Raw genomic sequence first — 22310 nt, 5'->3', positions numbered from 1 at the left:
CTATTATGGACGGACAATGGACGCGCCCAAACAAAAAATTGTCCAACTGGTTAAAAAGCCCATTTGTCCATGGACATGATGGACAAAACCATATGGACAATGGACAGCTCAATCTTTTTTTTTTTCCAAAAACCCTAAAGTTTTAATTTTAAGAAAAATTAAAAATTAAATTTTTATCTTTGTGAAAACATAATTTTTGCCTTTTTGGCTGGAAAACGTAATTTTTTGTTTTTGGCGGGAAAACGTAATTTTCCTTTTTTAGAGGAAAAAAGTAATTTTCCGTTTTTAGCGAGAAAATGTGATTTTACATTTTTGGCAAAAAACGTGATTTTGCGCTTTTAGCGAAATTATTTACTTTCTAATTTAAATTTTATGAAGAGAAATAACAAAAGTAAAAATAGGATGTCCATGAGCATTTAGACATGGACATATTCTAGATCCATGTCCATTATGGACCGTCCAAATATAGTCCATAAATAAAATTGTCCATATGGATGGACGGTGGACGGACTAATTGACAGCTCTAGTCACGCGTATGCATGTAAGAGAGAAGCACTAAGTGACCATTCCCTAACATAAAATTTATAAGACTTGAAGTATAACCAAACATCAAAACACACGTAACCAATACACATTCTGGAGAGAAAAGCACACTGACCAACATATACAACGTATATTTACAAAACAAAACAAACCTGGAAAGCAAAAACACACTGAAGTTACAAAAAAGTTTATGATCATGACCCTTAATTGTTGTTTTGATCTCCATATCAATCATCTGCGTCGTCAATCCATGAAGCATGCATACAATTTAAAGTACAAAACTCTTTGTTTGAGCACTTAAATACCAATGAGTCTACGCATCGGCTACCACAATGATCACAAACTGGTCGAGAGCTACCACGGTTGCGAACTATTTCCATCTCCTCGTCATCATCATTGTAATTTTTTATGGTCACTAGGGGCTTTAAGTACATATTTAGCCCCAATAAACATGTAACATGGAGAGTAACCCTACAACTGTCGCATGTATAAAACCATATATTTGGATCCAATTTGGATTCACATATCTCACACCAGTATTGGAGATTTGTTGCATCTTCTTCTCCGTAGCAAAGCGTGAGTGGGTGACTATCATACTTGTAGTGTACCACACGAGGCACATTAGCGCAAGTGAGACACAAAAATGATTTGGACTTAACACATTCTAGAAAAAACGAGGAGTTCGATAATGACTTACACCTCATACATTCACCTTTAGTCAAGTTCATGAAGAGTGGATGAGGATGGATGTCATGGATTAAAGGATCCGGAAGGGAAGCACATCTTACATCAAGAACAAATGAACAATCATCTTTGGTGCATTCATACGCGAAACCACATCCTAATTGCTTGCAACCATCGCATGTGAACATGTCGTAGACACAAAAGTCAGGAGGGAATAGGTAGAATTCAGTAGAGATTGCCCTGAGGATAAGCCGGTGTTTGTGTAGCGGATGGCTTATCTTGCGAGGAAGGTATGCACAACTTTCATGGAGAACGAATTTGCATTGCATACATTTGTAGAAAGGATCTGAAGGTAGTACTTGAAGAATGCAAGCATCACAAAACTTGCTTTCTTGATCTCCAAGAAACCCGTTCTTGTGAAGCCTCATATAATGGTCATGAGTCATGACTGAAATGTTGTATTGTGTTCTCATCAATCTTCACGTATGGCTCAATCTCTTCATCTTCAGATTCTTCGGGTACTCCTTCGAGATCTTTCCCATCCCATACATCGTTCCTTGTTGCACATTTTGAATGGATAGCATAGTGGCATCCTTTAGTACAAGAGTACTGCCCGTAATTGATGTCTACTGTTTCGCGACAAACCCCGCAAGAATAGTCACCAGGAGGAAGGGAGGACGTGAAAGAGAGGCGGTGACGGTGACGAGTGATCTCAATGACTCGTGGTAAGTAAACACATGTTCCATGAACCATGTAGTTACATGGATGACATTCGAAGACGTACTCGTTGTGATCTTCAAGAGACAAACCACAAGCATCACAGGGCAAAGGGAGCCTTTTAGGGAAGACGATAAGGGCATGCTCATGGCTCCTCGGTGGTGTGATAGTGAGAGGTGGTTGGTTTCTTGTACAAGAAGCATTGAAGCTGACTTTGCAGACAGAACAATGATAGTATTCGTTTTCAAGACGTTTCCGACAACACTTGCATTTTACATGCTTCCCATCATCATCATCATCACCTTCACTCTCATCTTTACATATACTTGAATCGGAGGATTCAAGATCTTGTGAGATAAGAGTAAGAGGATGAGAGGGATGAAAAGGGTGTCTAATCTCAAGTAACAACAACTCACAACCAAAATGAAATTTCAAATCACAAATACAACAATAGTAACAAGAGTAGTAGTCAATCTCTTGCGTGATCTCTCTTTTGCAAGTGTAGCAGATCATAGAGTTTGGAGTGAGGCTCTCAGAATAATCCAGCCGATCAAGTAAGTGAGGCTGAGCTAGATCTGAAAGAAGACATAATGGTTCAGAAGGATCATAATACGGTGGTGTCTCCATGGATGTTTTGTTGCATTTAAGTATTAATTTGGCCAAGACTCATGAGTCTTTTTTTATTGGCTCCTTAGTATATGAATCATTGGAATACTAGGAAGAACAAATTGGTTCTAGCTGTAAAGACAGATTGATTTGTACTTTTTTAGTCTTAATTTAATAATAAAACTTTAGTTATGATTTAAGGATTAATTTCGCTTAAAAATGTTTTGTTGCATTTAAGTATTAATTTGGCCAAGACTCATGAGTCTTTTTTTATTGGCTCCTTAGTATATGAATCATTTCCAATACCACTTTTTAAAAATACTCCTCTTTCTATTTCTATCAAAAAGTCACTATAAAATTTGAAATTTATCAAAAACATATGTATAAGCTTATATTTATAGACACAATTTATCTTTATAGGTGTGTAAATTTACGTATATATTTCATAAATACCGTATAAACACTTTTTAAAAACCTTTTAAAAACCTTATAAAAACTTTGTAAACCTTTTAAAAACCTTATAAAAACCTTATAAATGCCATTTATAACCTTTTAAAACTTTATAAATATTTGGATTTGATCTCCCAGTAGTAATGATGATCTTGATGTACCTTATCAACCATATAAAAGTTTATAATTTTTCATATTTGAAAAAGAGTATTTTTGAAAATGGATAAAAAAAATAGTGGTGTTTTTAAAAAGGGGTACACCAAAAGGGGTATTTCTCAAATTTTTTTTTTTTTTATTAACTAAAATACAATCAAAATGTGGTTGTTGAACAAACTAGTTTATATTATAATATTTGGAAATGATAATGCCTTTGCTTTATTTTCTGCATAAACTTCTCTTTCACATGACTTTTTATAAATTGAGTCGACTTTATACTACTCCAAATGCAATTGGTCTTCTGGGGAATATTAAAAATATAACGATTAGAATGTGTATGTAAGTGAATTTGGTAAAATTATTTACACAAAATAAAAAGTAATAGAAACATAATTGCGGGTTTAATAATATATGAAATTCAACGAAGTTGTTGGTTCTCATTAGAGAATGTGCTCGTCTCATTGTAAAATTAAACTATAATTATATGACTCTACCTTAAAATTCATAATTATATATTGGGAGATTTGCACAACTAACCTTTATTATGATACCCTTTTCTACAAGTACTCTCTCTAGGTTTTCATTTTCAAAAATACCCTATTCAATGTACAAATGACTAAATTACCCTCCTTTATTATAACCCATGATAAAAAAAAAAAGATTTTTTTTTCCAACAAAAAGAATATTCTTTCCGAAAAATTTCCCGCCAAAAATTTTCAGCCAAAATTTTTCCGCAATTTCTTAAAAAAACCTTGTAAATATTTATAAATCCCTTAAAACATCCTTTAAAAACCCTTGTAAATCTTTTAAAAGTCATCTAAAACCTTTCAAAACTTGAGTAAACCTTTTAAAACCATTGTAAATCATTTTATAACATTTATAAACACTTGTAAATCCGTTTAAACCCCTTATAACCGTGATAAATCATTTAATAAAAAATTTTGTAAACTTCTAAAACCCTTTAAAAACCCTTGTAAATCCTTAAAACCCATTTTAAAGAACTTGTAATACCTTTAAAAACTTTTGTACACCCTTCAAAAACCTTTGTAAACTTCTAAAACCCTTTAAAACTTCTTGTAAATCCTTTAAAACTATTTTTAAATCTTTGTATGCCTTTAAATATACTTTAAAATCCTTTTAAAAACACTTGTAAATCCTTTTAAAAAACCTTTAAAAATCCTTGTAAATTTTTAAAATCCTTTAAAAATTCTTGTAAATCCTTTTAAAACTGTTATAAACTTATAAAAACCATTGTAAATCATTTAAAAACCATTTAAAAACCTTTGTAGGCTTCTAAAACTCTTTAAAAACCATTTAAAAACTCTTGTAAATCCTTTTAAAAACCCTTGTAAACCCTTTAAAAATCTTGTAAACCCTTTAAAACAATTTGGCGGGAAAATTTTGAAAAAATATTTTTTTTTGCGAGAAATTTTTTGCGGAAATTTTTTGGCGGGAAAATTTTTCTCGGAAACTTTTTTGGCGGGAAAATTTTGGCGGGAAAGTTTTTGGCGGGAATTTTTTGGCGGGAAAATTTTTGGAATGAATATTCCTTCCTTTGGGAAAGAATATTCTTTCAAATAGGGGTAAAATAGGCATTAAAAATTAAGAAATGGCAAAAATGAAAATGGTAAAAAAAGAGGATATTTTTAAAAGAGGGTATCATAAAAAGGTTATTGGTATCAATTTCTCTTATATATATATATATATATTTATATTTATAAGAAATTCAAAAATATGTACGATTATTATAACTAATTTCTGTAGTGCTCTCAATCATAGATTGTATAAAATGCATTCTTAATAAATAAATAAAAATGAGCTAACATATTCTGGAAAACTACTGTATAAGGCTCAGTTACAAACAAAGAAAGAATCAATAAATACAATCTTTACCATAAAATATTAAGATTAGAAACAAATTGAACTCAAATGTGTAATCATGTACTATGAATTTTTAATTTATCAAATAGACCCAAACTGCGTGTCGTTTGTTTTTAGGACACAACATTTTCGGCCGTTTAGCTATTTCTTTAGCTTCTTGTATTAATTTCAATGAGAATATCTTGTAGAAATTATTTACTTCTATGATAATTATACTATTAGACATAAAATTTCAAATGTCTATGATAAGCGATTTTTTTAACCATGCATTTGAAATATGGTTGATAAATTGATATCATTACATTTGAGTTCAGATTATACAATTTATATCATATTCTTTAATCGAGTTTTTAAACCATTCATTCCAGCTATATCTAATATCAACACATATCATTTCAAATTATATATTCGTTTAATAAAAAAAGAAGAGTGTATATGAATCAGTAGATATCTTAATTTATCAATGATATCTATCAATAATAATATTTCTTTTTTTCAACTATAGTATTATGTTAGATAACTTTCATAATGATGATTATAGTCAATTCGAAAGATTAATATCACTATAAAAAAAAACTCTTTATTTTCATTTTTGACAACAACTTTAAAGGATTTGATGTAAAAGATTTGTTCTAGTTCTATATTTCCTATTGAAAATTCATATTATAATATCATATAAAAATTAATAAATTTATATCAAATATTTTTCAAGATAGAAAATTATTTTTTAATGCATTTAAATGATGCATTATTTTTGACTACACAATACACATGAATTGTTGAAAATTTTGAAAAATAAACAAGTTGATAAATATAAATAAAATATATATAAGAAAAATATTAGCAAATTATAAGCAAAACATAAGGAAAACATAAGCAAATACTAAAAAGTACATAAAAATAATAGAATGTAACTTAAGTTATTTTTCCGGTAAAAGTAAGTTAAGTTATTTGTTGGTTGAAGATGAAGGAAAATTACTATGTTTGAGTTATAGTGGCGAGAATCTTCGAATCTTCTAGAGAGTCGCCAAGCCAAGATCAAACTATGGCTTTTCAACTTCTCATTCTCTAATTTGTGTTTTTGTTTACAAACTTTTATTCTTGTGTGCTTAGGTTTATTGATTTGGAGGACATCACTCGGTTTCTTTCAAGAGCTAATGCTATGAAGTTTATGATCAAATCCCCTCTAGAGCATCAAAGAGCGAGACTTCTCAGATAAATGCTTCTCTCCTAGAGAAGTGGAATGGTACACAATAGTTCTTAGTGTTGACTCCGTGATATATACATATACCGCTTTTAATATTAATCACCTTGTTTCCTATTAATATTTAATGTTGTTTAATAAAAAAAATATTTTCCAAAATTTCACTATTGCATAAGAAGAGGTTTCATTGATATACACTTTCGTTATCTTTCGTAGATGCCAGATTGTGAATTGCGATACATAGATATGTATACTAATACAATGCATTTCATTTCACATTTTCTCCAAAAGCTCTTAAGATCCCTTTAAACTTGCTCGTAAATCTCTATCAGTTTTAGATCAGAAAGCATAATTGTATAAATTTTCTACAAAAAAAAAACAAAAAAGACTATTATCATACTAACTAATTTCTGTAATGATCTCAATAATATTAGTCAAATATATGTCTTAAAATACAGAATTTTATAGGATTTATTTAAAGATTAAAGTAGCTTAAATTGTTTTTTTAACTGATAAGAGATTCAAAATATGCAGGATAATTAAGTCGCAAAATCTAAGAAAACTAGCAGAAATTATAATTAATTAAAATCTAAATAAACAGATTAATTTCTGAAAATAAAATATAAATTTATTAATGTAGTCGGTGGCGGAGCCATAACCAAAAGTCAGGGAGACAAAAAATTAATAGGATAAAAATGCAAAATTAGTGGGGGCTAAAATGAAATTTTTGTTTTCAATGGGTAAAAATACAAACTTTTAGGGGGAATTCAAATAAATTATGTTTTTAATAGGAGCAAAAAGCAAATTTATTTGGGTCAAAATGCAAAATTAGTGGGGGCTAAAATGAAATTTTTGTTTTCAATGGGTAAAAATACAAACTTTTAGGGGGAATTCAAATAAATTGTGTTTTTAATATGGTCAAAAAGCAAATTTATTTGGGTCAAAATGCAAATTAGCAATTTAAAGAGGTCAAAATACAAAATATTTACGGTACATTTTTACTGGGCTTTTATTGGCTTTTTTTATAAATATTCATAAGATTTTTTTTGGAAAAAATAAATTTTGGGCTCTCATCTCTCATCAAATGGAAGGTAAGTTATATTTGCAAATGGTATAGACAATGGCCTCGATTGGTAACCATGATTTAGGAAAAAAATGAGAAGGAATGTGACATTCCTCTTCATTCCTCAATTTTTTTACCATTTACAAGGAATCATTTTTCCACATCATTCCTCTACATTCCTCACAAAATGAGGAACAATAGAACAAAAATGTTCCTCTCCAAAATTGATGAGGAACAAATGGAACAAAAAAAAAACAAATATTAAAATTCGTTTTTTATTTTAAAATAAATAAAAAATTATTTATTAATAATATTTTAATCTCATAATATAATATTTTTCATATTTTTATCATATATTGACATTAAAAAATATTTTTGATATGAATTTCATGTTAAAAAATCTATTTAAAATTTGTATGGATAGTAAAACATATTTAAGAGATGTTTATATCATAAATAACAAATAAAAATTACTATAATCTATAATAGGTTAATATAAATTATTAATTTTTAACATTAAATATTTAAATTCATTCAAAAATATATTTTAAAATTAGTGTCAAATTCATTATATATAAATTATATCTAGTATTATTATTAAAAGTTGATTTATTTAATCAAATATATTATAAAAGATAGTGTTATTGTTTGGTTACCATTTATTATTTTGTTCTTCTCTGCATGTTTTCCTTTCATTCCTCAAAAGTTGTTTATTCCGTTCCGTATTGTTCTTTTTGTTCTTTTTCATTTTGTTCCTCTAATGGTTACCAGTAGAAGCCAATATGTATTTTTACAAATGTAACTACAACTTTGTTGACATTCATATAATCAAACTCGCAATTATGTTTTTATTACATTTTTTATGGTACAAAAACTAACTATATTTGATAGAGTGAACATGTTATTATAAAATTTGATTTCATATTAATGTAGATGGTAATTATATTATATTACAAAATAAATGTATGTGACTAAATATAAAACCGATTTAGTAATAAAAAAATTCAATAAAATGTGATCAGAATTCATATCAAATCATCTTTTACTTACATAAGCATATACTAGAATAATGGCTAAATGATAAGCTTTAAGAATCTGACAAACAAATATAACGACATACAATATCTCGGAATATTTAGCTAATTAAAGATTAATTAGATAGAAAGGAAAAAACAGTGTAGTTAACTTTTTCTTTAACTCCAATTTAGTAGCTAGTTACTATTTATAGAAAACGATTTGCCTAATTTTATAGGGTGTGTTGGAGAAGTAGTACATTTTTGAAACTTAATTATAGAACTAGTACAATTACTATTTACAATTAGGAAACTAGTACATTATCACTATTTGCTACTATTTTGCTGACTTTTAAGCACTCAAAAAACATATTATTTACAAGTATGCCATTAGAATAATTATATAATGATTATATAATATAATTCGTACATCATATTTTATGTACAGAAGTGAAAAAACATATATTTGTACAATAATAAAAATATCACACAATAACATCCGTACAACATATTAGTGTACAAATATGTACATAAATATGCATAAATTCATATATCATAGTAGTTGTACGGATAAAAATGTGTAATTTTTTATACATGTGTACATATAGTAAGCTGTACGGGTACTCTGTACATATAATCAGGTGTACAAAAACGTCTGTACATATACTAAATTGTACAAATACGTCTGTACATATGCTAAAGTGTACAAAAAAATATATACATATGAAATGTATTTAATTTTTACTAAGCAAAATACATATCAAATTATAAAGAAAAAAAACATAGATTTTTGTGAATCAAAAAAAATTTTTAAAAAAAATTACAAAACAAAGAAGTTTTAGTTATTAGAATGTTGGGGTAAAAATATTAAAAAAAAACAAAAAAACAAAAAAAAACAAAAAACAAAAAGAAAAACAAAATCCGAATGCCCTCCCTTGTCTTTTTTTTGGGCATTTTTTTCTCCTTTTTTTTTCTATCTCACAGATTATCTATCTCACAAATGTACTACTTTGACAATTTTAAATAGTAAATGTATCACTTCCCCAATTAATTTCTCAAAATGTACTAAATATCCTATTAGTCCAATTTTATATACCAATGGTCCACTACTATTATTATAAGATTGTGAAATACAAGTGGATTTTTATTAACTTAAATACAACCAAAATGTGGTAGTTGATATTAATCAGTCTGTCTTTACCGCTGGAACCAATTTGTTCTTGCTAAGATCAATTCCAATGATATTGATACACGAAGGAAGGAGAGCCAAGAAAAGAAAGATTCTATATTCGGAAACTTTTCATTCTCCTACACAAAATCCTCCATGGAAACACTAGTACCGTATTATAAGCGTTTTGAACCTCTATGTCATCTAGCAGATCTGGCTCAGCCTCACACACTTGATCGGCTAGAATATTCCGATGAACTCACTCCAAGCTCTATGATCTGCTACATATGCAAAGGAGAGATCTCTCAGCAGATTAACTACTACTCTTGTTACTATTGTTGTATTTGCGATTTGAAATTTCATTTTGATTGTGAGTTGCCTGAGATTAGACACCCTTTTCATCCCTCTCACCTTCTTACCCTTATCTCACTAGATCTTGAAGTTCATAGTTGTAATGATGATGATGATGATGATGATGATGGGAAGCATGCGAAATGCAAGTGTTGTCGGAAACGTCTTGAAGACGAATACTATCATTGTTCTGTTTGCAAACTCAGCTTCAATGCTTCTTGTACAAGAAACCAACCACCTCTCACTATCACACCACCGAAGATCCATGAGCATGCCTTAACCGTCTTCCCTAGAAGGCTCCCTTTACCCTGTGATGCTTGTGGTTTGTCTCTTGATGAAGATGACACTGATCACATCTTCGAATGTCATCCATGTAACTACATGGTTCATGGAACATGTATCTACTTACCACGCGTCATTAAGATCACTCGTCACTCTCACCGCCTCTCTTTCACCTCCTCCCTTCCTCCTGGAGACTATTCTTGCGGGGTTTGTCGCAAAACAGTAGACATCAATTACGGGCAGTACTCTTGTACTAAAGGATGCCACTATGCTATCCATTCAAAATGTGCAACGAGGGACGATGTATGGGATGGGAAAGATCTTGAAGGAGTACCCGAAGATTCAACTGAGGATATTGAGCCATTCGTGAAGATTGATGAGAACACAATACAACATTTCAGTCATGGCCATTATATGAGGCTCCACAAGAACTGGTTTCTTGGAAATCAAGAAAGCAAGCTTTGTGATGCTTGCATCCTTCAAGTACTACCTTCAGATCCTTTCTATAGATGTATGCAATGCGAATATGTTCTCCATGAAACATGTGCAAACCTTCCTCGCAAGAAAAGCCATCCGCTACACAAACATCCGCTTACCCTCCACCCAACCTCTCCTGATTCCTACCAACTCCCTCCTAAGTTTTATGTCCACGACATGTTCACATGCTACGGGTGCCAGCAATTAGGATGTGGTTTCGTGTATAAATGCGCCGACAGTTACTGTAGATTTGTTCTTGATGTAAGATGTGCTTCCCTTCCGGATCCTTTAATCCATGACCACCATCCTCATCCCCTCTTCATGAACTTGACTGAAGGTGAATGTATGAGGTGTAAGTCATTATCGAACTCCTTTTTTTTTCTTGAATGTGTTAAGTCCAAATCATTTTTGTGTCTCACTTGCGCTAATGTGCCTAGTGTGGTGCACTACAAGTATGATAGTCATCTACTCACTCTTTGCTACGGAGAAGAAGATGCAACAAATCTTAAGTACTGGTGTGAGATATGTGAGTCCATATTGGATCCAAAGATATGGTTTTATACATGCGACAGTTGTAGGGTTACTCTCCATGTTACATGTTTATTGGGGTTAAATATGTACCTGAAGCCACTAGTGACCATCAAAAGTTACAATCATGATGAAGAGAAGATGGAAATAGTACGCAACTGTAGTAGCTCTCGACCAGTTTGTGATCATTGTGCTGGTCGTTGCGTAGATTCTTTGGTATTTAAGTGCTCAAAAAGAGTGTTTTGTACTTTAGATTGTATGCATGCTTCATGGATTGATATGGAGATTCAATGAAAAGGAAGGTGTGATCATGTAGAAGAAGCAAAATAACAATTAAGGATCATGATCTTAAAACTTTTTTTTATATTTCGATGTGTTTTTTTACTTTGCAGCTTTGTTTTGTATGTTGGTTATGATTTTGTCTCCAACATGTGTAATGTAATTTTACATGTGTTTTGATGTTTGAGACTTTTGAGGATTTTTGATCCAAAACTTTGGTTTCTTATTTTAAAGTATTGGTAAACTATTGGTTTGTGTCTTTCAGGTATATGGTTCGAATCTTATTGAATGTTAAGAAAGACAATTTTTGCATTTTCTAAAAATTGTAACGCCCAAAATTACGTCATTTAAGAGTGATATTAGGCTGTTTTCAAATATGGATCCAATCTCGAAACTAAATTTGTTTCGGTTTTTTCTATAATTTTTATTCGCATCCTCCTCTATAAACCGATGTACTAGTTGTACAAACGTTATTATTTTTTTTGAATATAATTTAACATTAAATTCAAAAAAAAAGATATTAGGCTGTTGCCACAACATGGTCATGTTGGTCATCTTGTATGGCTGTAAAAAAAATTAACATTTAACTTTTATTAAAGCACTATGATTAAATTTCAGATAGGTTATTTGAATTTTGAAACACCTAACGATTTGTTTGTACATTTTCGACTCATAAACCCACTTTTTTAGTGAACTTTATCTTCACTCCTATCCGTAAACTCATCTATATCCGACGGCCGATTTGCTATATAAAAAATTTTTTAAAAAAAAACTTATTTACTAATCCTACATATTATTGTTGAACTATGACCAATTTAGCCACAATTTTACATTAAAAGTCAGACTAACTATATAAGATAGTTAGTGTTTATCTTTGTAGGAAGAAAGAGTCAATAAACGTATACTTGTAAATTTCTCGTTAACTTTCAATATTACACCGTTCTTATCAAAACTAACTCGTTAACCTCTTTAGTTAATCAACTTAACACAACTACTAGAAGACTATAAAACATGGTGACTCATAGTTGGTTTAATTTTTAATGATGCTGTTAATTAACTTTGAGTGATTTGTTTTATTTTGTTGAAACAAATTTATGAGGGAAACTATTATTATTATTTTCATCACTCAAATACTTAAGGTACTTCGACCAAATTAATTATTATTTCTTGCAGCTTTTTGCTTGATTTTTACAATTGGAGTATTATTATTTTTAGTTTGTCAAGGCAAGTGCCAAGTTTATATAGATGGAGAGATAAAAATGTCTAAGAATTGTATGGTCTTAAAGGTGAAACGTCCAACTATATACTTCGTGTTAATTAATACCCCTAACTAATCCTAAATTATAGTAGTGCAGGTACTACTAAAGTATATATTATAGGTTCGAGAAGTCATAGCATTTGACATATTCGGATTACACTTTTAAAGCACGATTTCGAGAAGATTAACATGTTTGACTTGTCTATACGAATGTTAAACGACTCTTGACGAAATCATTGACTAAGTTATATAAAAATGTGAAGATGGTAGTGTGAAATGGTTCAGGTTAATTTGGTCCAGTCCAATGTTGGTTACATAACTATATAATCAAATATTTTTTACAATCAACATATATTATATTCTAGATTCTTGATGAGATTTATAGGCACACCTAACTTAAAACAAACATCATTGGATTATAAACAAGTCGATCTTTACAGTACAATTTAACCTTATTATTACTTATCTTTGTCAACAATCAAATCATCACATTATTCATGGCCCAATCGTAATCTCTTTAATTATTGTGTGTTCGGATTTGTTTTTATTTTGTATCAATTTAAAGTACATCCATCAATGATTAATTATAATGGATACGAACTTAAATCGTATGTTCCATGAGAAAACGAAAATATCACAAAGAATACAAAAGATAAAATCCATGTTTTTGTTATTTTGTATAAAGTTATGTATTCAAATCTTCATTAACTATACAATTTTTAGGTTAAAGAACAAATATGGATATACATGTTTAATTAGTATCAAATTTGCTTATTCTTTTCGTAAAGTGAACATGGACTCTTTTTAATTCTCTTGATGACATACTTACTCATACATAAATTATAATTCTTATCCAACGCTTAGGACTAAACCACGTCGATAGGTTCATATTAGTTAAAGTGTCTATCACATGCATCTATCGAATAGTTGACTAATCCATTGATTAGCATAGTGAAGCCAAATGTTTATTTGTAACTTTGTGGTTGTTGGCGGAAGAGGTCGTGGCCGAAGAAGAAAGTAATGGCGTGTAATTATATGAGAGACTTCAATCTAAAGTTATTTTTATATTCATAACATCTTAAACAGTATATTGTATTATTGTCTTTGTTCCGGCCCCTATACGTATGTCCGTATGTGAATACTATATTCGACCTAACGTAACGAATACTAGAAAGATTAATAAACGAACTCCTCACAAGTCACGGCACTATATATCTCAAGTTTCACCATTCCAAAAAACAAACAAAGCACCTATCTTAGAGAGATGGGAGAGACTAATTTTGGCGAGAAAATTTTTGGCGAGAAAACGCGAGTTCTGGTGGTTGGAGGGACGGGATCCTTAGGGAGGAGGATTGTAAGTGCATGTTTGGCTGAGGGACACGAGACTTACGTTCTACAGCGGCCAGAGATCGGAGTGGATCTTGAGAAGGTGCAGCTCCTCCTTTCTTTCAAAAGACTCGGCGCACATCTCGTGAAAGGCTCATTCTCCGATCACCGGAGTCTTGTCTCTGCCGTAAAGCAAGTCGACGTGGTTGTCTCGGCCATGTCCGGAGTCCATTTCCGTACTCACAACATCCCTGTTCAGCTCAAACTGGTCGAAGCCATCAAAGAGGCCGGTAACGTCAAGGTAAATATTAATTCAATCACTAAGTATATCAATTTTGATGAAACATAACTTGTTATTGACATTTCTCACCTGATAGTCTATAGAGTTTGAATCATAGAATCCTGTACACGTCATGCATGTAGTTATCACCCTTTTACATCAGAGTTTAAAGCAAATTGTAATCATGTGTACAAGGTACAATGGATCTGTCTGCATGACATATGCATCTTTCAAAATGGCACATTTCGGCTATGAATTGACTTTAACCATATGTATATTTTACACACTTATATAAATATTACTAAAGTATAAATATTACTAAAATATTACACACAATAATTATTACTAAAGTATAAATATTTTTCTTAGAAAAGATAAGATTCGTTCAAAGATTTGCAAGATAATTGTGTATCACAAAGTCGCACTTTTTGGCTTACTAATACGAAAGTTTTAATAAACTTGAATACATAATTGTTCAAAGACTATTTAAATACTTCTTTTAAGTAATAAGAAATCAGTTTTATTTTTATTTTTATCTTTTTTTGCTTAATCATAAACAATTCAAACTACCTACTAAATTATTGATCCGAGCGGCCGCATGTGTTTAAAGAAAAAATGTGTCTGTCTTGGCTTTCGTCTTGTTGTTAGCTTAAACTAAAAAGTCTAGAATAGTTGCAATGAACTAAAACATACTTGTAATAACTTTTTTTTAACAAGTGTAAATACTATATTTCAGCGTTTTTTACCATCAGAATTTGGAATGGATCCATCACGTATGGGACATGCGATGCCACCAGGTAATGAAACATTCGAACAAAAATTGGAAGTACGAAATGCAATCGAGGCCGCCGGGATCCCACACACGTACCTCGTCGGGGCTTGTTTCGCCGCATACTTTGGTGGTAATTTATCTCAAATGGGAACTTTGATGCCTCCTAGAGAAAGAGTTGATATCTATGGGGATGGAAATGTTAAAGGTAAAAAACACTTTTATGAGAAACTCATCTCATTATCTTTCACTTGGAGATATAGCTTCTACAATTCATAATTACGAATTAGACATTTACTTTATTTTTTTGTAACAAAATATAAAATTTATTCGAGAAATATTTTTTCTTACATCAAGTGCAACGGAATTTTTGTTATACAATGTTTTCGAATTAGACACTTACTTTTTTGTTTTTGAATAAAATATAAAATTTACTTGAGAAATAATTTGTTTACATCAAGTGCAATGGAATTTCATTATACAATGTTTTCGAATTAGGCACTTAATTTTTTTGTTTTTGAATAAAATATAAAATTTATTCAAGAAATAACTTTTTTTACATCAAGTGCAACGGAATTTTCATTATACAATGTTTTTCGAATTAAGCACTTACTTTTTGTTTTTGAATAAAATATAAAATTTTATTCGAGAAATAATGTTTTTACATCAAGTGCAACGGAATTTTCATTATACAAATGTTTTTTCGAATTAGGAACTTACATTTTTATTCAAGATTTATTCTAACCATTTATGTTCCCATTCATTTTATTAGTGGCATTCATAGATGAAGATGACATGGCAAAATATACCGCAAAGACGCTTAACGATCCCCGAACGATGAATAAAACTGTGTACGTGAGACCTACCGAGAACATTCTCACACATTTGGAATTAGTTCAAATATGGGAGAAACTAATTGGAAAAGAATTGGAGAAGACCTTTGTTTCAGCACATGACTTTCTTGCTGACATTGAAGGTACGTAATTAAGTCTAATTATCATACTAAGTTACTAACCAAACAAAACTTTTGGATTAGATTATGAGAATTGAGCTGTCGGGGCTAAATATTTATTTTCTATAAAACAATGTGACAATGTTAATTATATGTATATGTAGATAAGGAGATATCACACCAAGCGGGATTAGGACACTTTTATCACATATACTACGAAGGTTGTCTCACTGATCATGAAGTCGGAGACGACGAAGAAGCTTCTAAACTCTACCCGGACGTGAAGTACACTCGCATGCATGAATATTTGAAAATTTTCGTATGATTTGGTTGAACCAAAATACGAACATGTAATCACATAACACCATTTGCTAAGTTATCATCATGTTTTTCTTTTGGTTTGTTTTGTTCTGTTACAGATGTTTTTGCATGTTTACTTAAAATTCTAAAGACATGGATATCTTAAGAACTATGTTCCATGACTACTACTTGTATGGGAATATGGTAATACTAGTAAAAACAATTCTTATAACCACTTAAATTTTTGTGGCTGAATCTTAATATTCGTGGTTATAGGAATTTTTTTTACTATATCCACTAACATTCAATTAGCTATAGAGATTTTATTACTATAGCCTCAAGTGGCTATATGGATTTTTTTTTGAGTTTATATGTATCTTAATTAGGCCATGCTAATAGAGACATTAATCTTAGGTTAGTTTAGTCAAATGGTAATCAAGTCTAAAGTTCATCTTATAGAAGTTTGATCCCCGGCCAATATGTCTAACATTTAGTCTCATATATTTTCAGACTTTTGAATTTGCTTCTATATTAAGGATATATAAACTAAACCACTAAACATAATTAAATAGTTTTTTTCACAAACTCTCTAAGTTTGGTAGACATGGCACTGCACTTAAGTCTTTAACCTTAGCCGGAGTTGAAGTAAAAGAAAAAGAGATCTAGTAAAGACGAAGACAAGGCTGTGTTGATCTCTCTTGATCACTCTCCTCTTCTTTTTTGCAGTTTTTGAAACTAAAGGACACGATGGTTTTTTTTATAGCATGCTAGACATTCTTTTGTTTTACAATTTAGGATTTTCTAATACATAGTAAACGTAAAGAAAAACTCAAACGAAACAGTAATCTCCAACATACATTATGAATTCATGTAATTTTAAGTAAAACACGAGAAATCATATGTAATTTTAGAATTCATATCCATTATGAATTCATGTAAATTTAAGTCACAAAACTCTTAAACTGAGAATTTATTTCTTTACATTTTGTTGTTTTAAAGTTTGGATTAATTACTTTAAAACTTTAAAATTCATAAGTCTTTAGACATGATTATTCATTTTTTTTAAAAAACAGGTCAAATGTCAGAGTGTTGCAAAGATTTTTTGGTGAGAAATAATTGAAAGAAAACAAAATTTTTTACCTACTCCTTCTTTATAAATTACAAAATAATATTTCTTGATATGTGAAATCACATTCAAATATTAGGTAATTATTGACTACCTTCTGTAACATTTTATAAAAAATATTATGTATATAATAGTATATGTTAGCATTTCCAACATATATCTAAATAGAAAACGACTATTTTTTATGAAATGTAGGGAACAAAATTAAGAATCATAATTAAGGATTAATCTATTTTCTTTTTCTAAAAGAGAGAGCGTTAGTTAAACCTTACTGAATTATTTCCTAACCACTACGTAAGTAATTTCATTTGTTTTACACGTTTACAAATAGTGATATGTTTGCGAGGTAATATATAGCGCCAAGAACTCATAAGATAAAAAAAGAAAAAAAATTGATGAATCAGACGGAGCCTCAAAGAAACTTTGGAGACGAAGACGACATAAGAACAGAAGTTAGACCATGATTATCAAGGGATTCTTAAAAAACTCTTAAGCTAAGAAAAGTGATGAAAAACTAAGAAAAGTTGATATATGTCTCTTGTATAAGAGATTTTTTTTATCTTTTCTTAACTTTTTTAACTTAAGATTTTATTAAAAACCTACCAATAAACCTGCTCTTAGAACTTTGATATCTTCACTTCCTTCAGACACAGATGTCAAAGGGAAGAAGCTTTGCAACTACCAAGGATGTTGGTACTATTACAACAATCTCCAAGCAGTCTTCGATTACCAAAAACACTTTAAGCCACTTGATTCCGACATAATAGTCAGCTCATACCCCAAGTCTGGCACGACTTGGCTCAAGGCCTTAACCGTCGCTTTACTTCATAGGTCAAAGGATAGTCTTCAGAGCCATCCTCTTACCTCTGATAGCCCTCACGGTCTTGTACCTTTTCTTGAGTTGAAGTTGTATGTCAGAAGCTCAACACCGGACCTGACCAAGCTCTCATCATCTCCAAGGTTGTTCTCGACCCACATGCCGTTGCATACTCTGCGAGAGCCGCTCAAGGACTCTCCATGCAAGATTGTGTACGTATGCAGGAACGTGAAGGATGTGTTAGTGTCGTTATGGCATTTTAGGTCAAAAATGGAGAAACAAGAAGCTGAAAGAAGCAGTCTCGAGTCTATTATCGAGTCGTTCCGCAATGGAGTTCACACTTTTGGACCTTTATGGGACAATGTTTTGAGCTATTGGGAAGGCAGTTTGAAAGATCCAAAGCATGTTCTTTTTATGAGGTACGAGGAACTCAAAGAAGAGCCTTATGCACAAGTCATGAGACTTGCCGAGTTCTTGGGTTGTCCTTTTAGTCAAGAAGAGATACGTAGCGGATCTGTTGAGAAGATCTTGAACTTGTGCTCTCTGAGTAGTCTGAGCAATCTGGAAATCAACAAGACCGGGATATCGTGGAATAACTTGGATCACAACATCTACTTCCGCAAAGGAGAAGTAGATGATTGGAAGAATCATCTCAACACTGAAATGGTGAACAAAATCGACATGATCATCGATGAGAAATTTCAAGGTTCGGGTTTGAAAAATATGTGAGTGACATTTATGTTGAGATGTGATTTCTTTCTTTCATGCATGTATTCTAATAAAAGTTACTTTCATGCATTGTTATTTGTTATGTTCTTTTGGTTTATGTTTCATAGCATTTTCCAAAATTGGTACATTTATGAACTTTCTTTGACGCAAACCAATATTATTGAATCTCATCATGTTTGTTTGGTTATAGCCATGTAAAACAATTTACTTCGAAACTCAAATTGTCCGAAAGAGACATGTTTTTGGACGATTAGGTCAGAGTAGTTAGTGCTGGATATATTATAAAGGAAAAGTTGTACTGCTAGTTTAGAAGGCCACTTTCTGAGGACGTCTTGGTCCTCTTGGTGGTATATGGCTAGAGGCAAACAAGATTTCAACCCACTCTATTATTGAACCCATTATTTTCACAACAAAAGATATAAGATTTTCTATTGATTGTGGCAATCATCTTCTTCTTTGGAGATAGTTTTTGGATGGTTGTTAGGTCCACACTAATACAAGTTTAACAACTTTGTAATTGTGTAGTTTGCAAAAAAATTTGGTATAAATACATATATCGATTATATTGTTGGGTCTAGAAAGAAAAAATTACACTAAAAAAGAACTCACAAAATTGAATTATGTAGTTAAATTTTACACCAAAAGCTAGTAAAAATAATCGTGGGGTTTCGACCTTTTCTGAAAACAAAAATCACATATACACACTACAAAAAAAAGATCATTTTGAATCATTTATTTTTAAGTTTTATATCACTTATAAGTGATTCAAAATAATTTTACATCATTTAAATAAATGATTCTAAAATTGGTGATGCAAATAATTCACATCATTTGTTAATAAATGATGTAATTGAACATAATATTTGTATCAATTGTGGCAATCGATGTTAATTTTGTGTCAGTTACAGAAAATGATGTTATATTTTTGAAATCACTTTGTGTAATTGATGTTAGTTTTTTTGTAACGGTTAAACTAATCTATACTATTAATTGGGAAGCACAAGCTGTGTCCAAACAGACCCAATTATTTAAAAAAAATTTCATGAAAATTAAACCTGTTTCCAAACAGAATTAATGACAGCCAAAAAAAAAAAAAACAAAAACAATCTATATTTATGGAAATCACAATAATCCTTTACCATAAAAAGTGGACACTTAAATTCAAAATTAAATATATGTAAACATACAGTAAAACCTCTATAAATTAATAATGTTGGGACCATGCAAATCTATTAATTTATAGAGGTTTTAATTTATCGATAAATTAATAATTATTAATTTATAGAGAGATTTTCCTAATTTGGAAAGTTTTTTCAAAAATATCTAAAAATAAACTCTAACAAAAACTAATGTGTTTATATATACATATATTTTAAAAAATTTACCTAATTATTAATTTATAATATTGATGGGACTATATATTTACAAAGGATTTTCAAAAAAATTATTATCTTATTATTTTATCCATATATGTCTAAAATTACACTGTTCCCAACTTGGGATCAGAAAAATTTATTAATTTATAGAGAGTATTAATTTATCGAGTATTAATTTATAGAGGTTATACTGTATCTATTTTAAATACACGTAAACATATATAATATTAATTTAATATTGAGAATTTGTTAGAAATACCCTTTTTGGGATGATCCTTTTTAAAAATACCCTCCTTTCTTGTCATTTTTAATTTTACCCTTCTTAAAATTTTAATGACAACTTTACCCTCTTTAATATTAACTCTCCCTTTTAACATACCTAAACGCACACCTTCTTCCTTCTCTCTCCTTCTCTCGCCTCCTCTCTTCGCCGTCTGTCGATCTCGCCGTGTATTCTCGGTGTTCATCGACCTTCTTCTCTAGCATCATCTCATCTTCTCTGATTTCTCCTTAGTCGTTGTCTCACCTTGTCTCTTGTTCTCTGTCGTTCTTTCTTCTCAGTTTCATCTTCTACTTAGTCATACCTTCCTTTTGTTGCTAACATATAGAGTTGTCGTCATAGGTGAGCTTTGATCTTTTCTTCTTCTTTGCTTTTCTGATTTTGTCTTAGGTTTGATAATGATACATTTAAGGTACATGTTTATGTGATTTCTACAGAAAATAGAAAGATTCATTGAGCGCACATAAGGTGTTTGGTAAAATGCCAAACAAATAAGCTTATTTTTTTATGCAACTTGCTTTTGGCTAATGGATGAGAAGCATATATTAAGTATGATTTTTAATAGTTGTGGAAAGAGAATTCTATATGATATGGATTTTTGATGAATTGGTTGCTAATTATGTGTTGATGTCTGCAATTTTTGTATTTAGATGATTAGAAGATGGTATTGTAATGAGAATTGTTGCATATGAATATGAAATAGATGGTGAAGATGTTTGTTCTGTTGTGTGTGTAGGAAGAGTGAATTTGATAGGAGAGCCCATCACCAATGAAAGATACTTAGTGTTGTAGAGAAACTTGATAACTATAGGTTTGGTGTTGTTATGTTGGTTTTGTTGTCTAGAAGAGCTGATGTGTTAAATGGACTAGATGAGACTCATATATCATGTATTTGAGGTAATGGACTAGATGAGACCAGTTTTGGCTCTCTCTCTCCTAGCTTTAGTGAATTCGTTCTTTAATTGCAGGTGCATTGTATCCTTTTGACTGCAGAAACTGAAGCTTTGAATCACTTGATGTCACAGTCGCAGAATTGGCTATAAGCTCTCGTGGATTAGATGCTGGAGATCTGAGAATTGCTGAACACATAACTTCTAAGAAGCTTGAGAACAGAATCAAGATTCACCTCGTCATGTAACGTGTTGGCTCGTTGTAGAGATTAATAAGTGGACAAAAGAGAAGGAGGTTACAGTGGGCTTTACAAATGAACAAACGAATTTCTTTTATGTATGCATAGCTTTTGGAGAAGTGAAATTAGAGTCTGAGATATATTCCATTAAACCCGTAATTATTGTTTGTAATCGCTAACTACTTCTGATTTGGTTGTGATGGTTCTTCTTTCATTGTGTTAATACTTATGTATGTTACTGTGTTAATATGTATTTCAACCTCAAGTTCATGTGTTAATACTTATGTATGTTACTATTTGTTACCTTTGTGACATGAATGGAAGATTTCTATGGAACTGTAAGTAGGTAAAATACTTTTAAAAGCTATACAAAAATCTTGTAAAATCTTTTAAATGCTTCACAAAACCTTACAAAAACATTGTAAAACTTTTAATTAGTTTTTAAACCCTTAATACACATTTAAACACCTTATAAACCTTATAAAAACCTTATAAAAACCATATAAACACCTTATAAAAACCTTATAAAAACCTTATAAAAACCTTATAAACACCTTATAAAAACT

General features: G+C 30.7%; 3 protein-coding genes, 1 long non-coding RNA gene and 1 pseudogene across 5 annotated transcripts; 4 read left to right on the top strand and 1 right to left on the bottom strand.

Annotated features, from left to right (window-relative positions):
- Positions 1 to 637: 637 nt before the first annotated feature.
- Positions 638 to 2571, bottom strand: LOC17877852 (annotated as a pseudogene).
- A 6982-nt stretch (positions 2572 to 9553) lies between these two features.
- LOC17880400 lies at positions 9554 to 11595 on the top strand. 2 transcript variants are annotated; one of them, XM_023779288.1, is made up of 2 exons: positions 9554 to 10947; positions 11033 to 11294. In XM_023779288.1, the coding sequence occupies exons 1-2, from the start codon at positions 9642 to 9644 to the stop codon at positions 11206 to 11208; spliced, it is 1482 nt and encodes a 493-aa protein (XP_023635056.1). In that variant the 5' UTR covers positions 9554 to 9641; the 3' UTR covers positions 11209 to 11294. The 2 variants fall into 2 exon arrangements, with proteins under 2 accessions (XP_023635056.1, XP_023635054.1); XM_023779286.1 differs by having other exon boundaries at positions 9554 to 11595.
- A 2303-nt stretch (positions 11596 to 13898) lies between these two features.
- On the top strand, positions 13899 to 16548 carry LOC17878264 (pinoresinol reductase 2). The gene is made up of 4 exons (XM_006285334.2): positions 13899 to 14287; positions 15003 to 15243; positions 15808 to 16011; positions 16152 to 16548. Exons 1-4 carry the CDS (start codon positions 13925 to 13927, stop codon positions 16310 to 16312), a joined length of 969 nt encoding a protein of 322 aa, XP_006285396.1. The 5' UTR covers positions 13899 to 13924; the 3' UTR covers positions 16313 to 16548.
- Positions 16549 to 17748: 1200 nt separating this feature from the next.
- LOC17879016 (cytosolic sulfotransferase 1) lies at positions 17749 to 18959 on the top strand. The gene is made up of 3 exons (XM_023778485.1): positions 17749 to 17759; positions 18035 to 18299; positions 18357 to 18959. The coding sequence occupies exons 1-3, from the start codon at positions 17749 to 17751 to the stop codon at positions 18957 to 18959; spliced, it is 879 nt and encodes a 292-aa protein (XP_023634253.1).
- Positions 18960 to 20744: 1785 nt separating this feature from the next.
- LOC111829663 lies at positions 20745 to 22022 on the top strand. The gene is made up of 2 exons (XR_002833033.1): positions 20745 to 20957; positions 21584 to 22022. It is a non-coding gene; the product is annotated as an uncharacterized LOC111829663 (long non-coding RNA).
- The last annotated feature ends 288 nt before the right edge of the window (positions 22023 to 22310 follow it).

Source organism: Capsella rubella, unplaced genomic scaffold, assembly GCF_000375325.1.
Source record: "Capsella rubella cultivar Monte Gargano unplaced genomic scaffold, Caprub1_0 scaffold_7, whole genome shotgun sequence".
Taxonomy (NCBI): domain Eukaryota; kingdom Viridiplantae; phylum Streptophyta; class Magnoliopsida; order Brassicales; family Brassicaceae; genus Capsella; species Capsella rubella.
The sequence above is the reverse complement of the archived record's forward strand: the minus strand, read 5'-3'. Positions and strand labels throughout refer to the sequence as shown.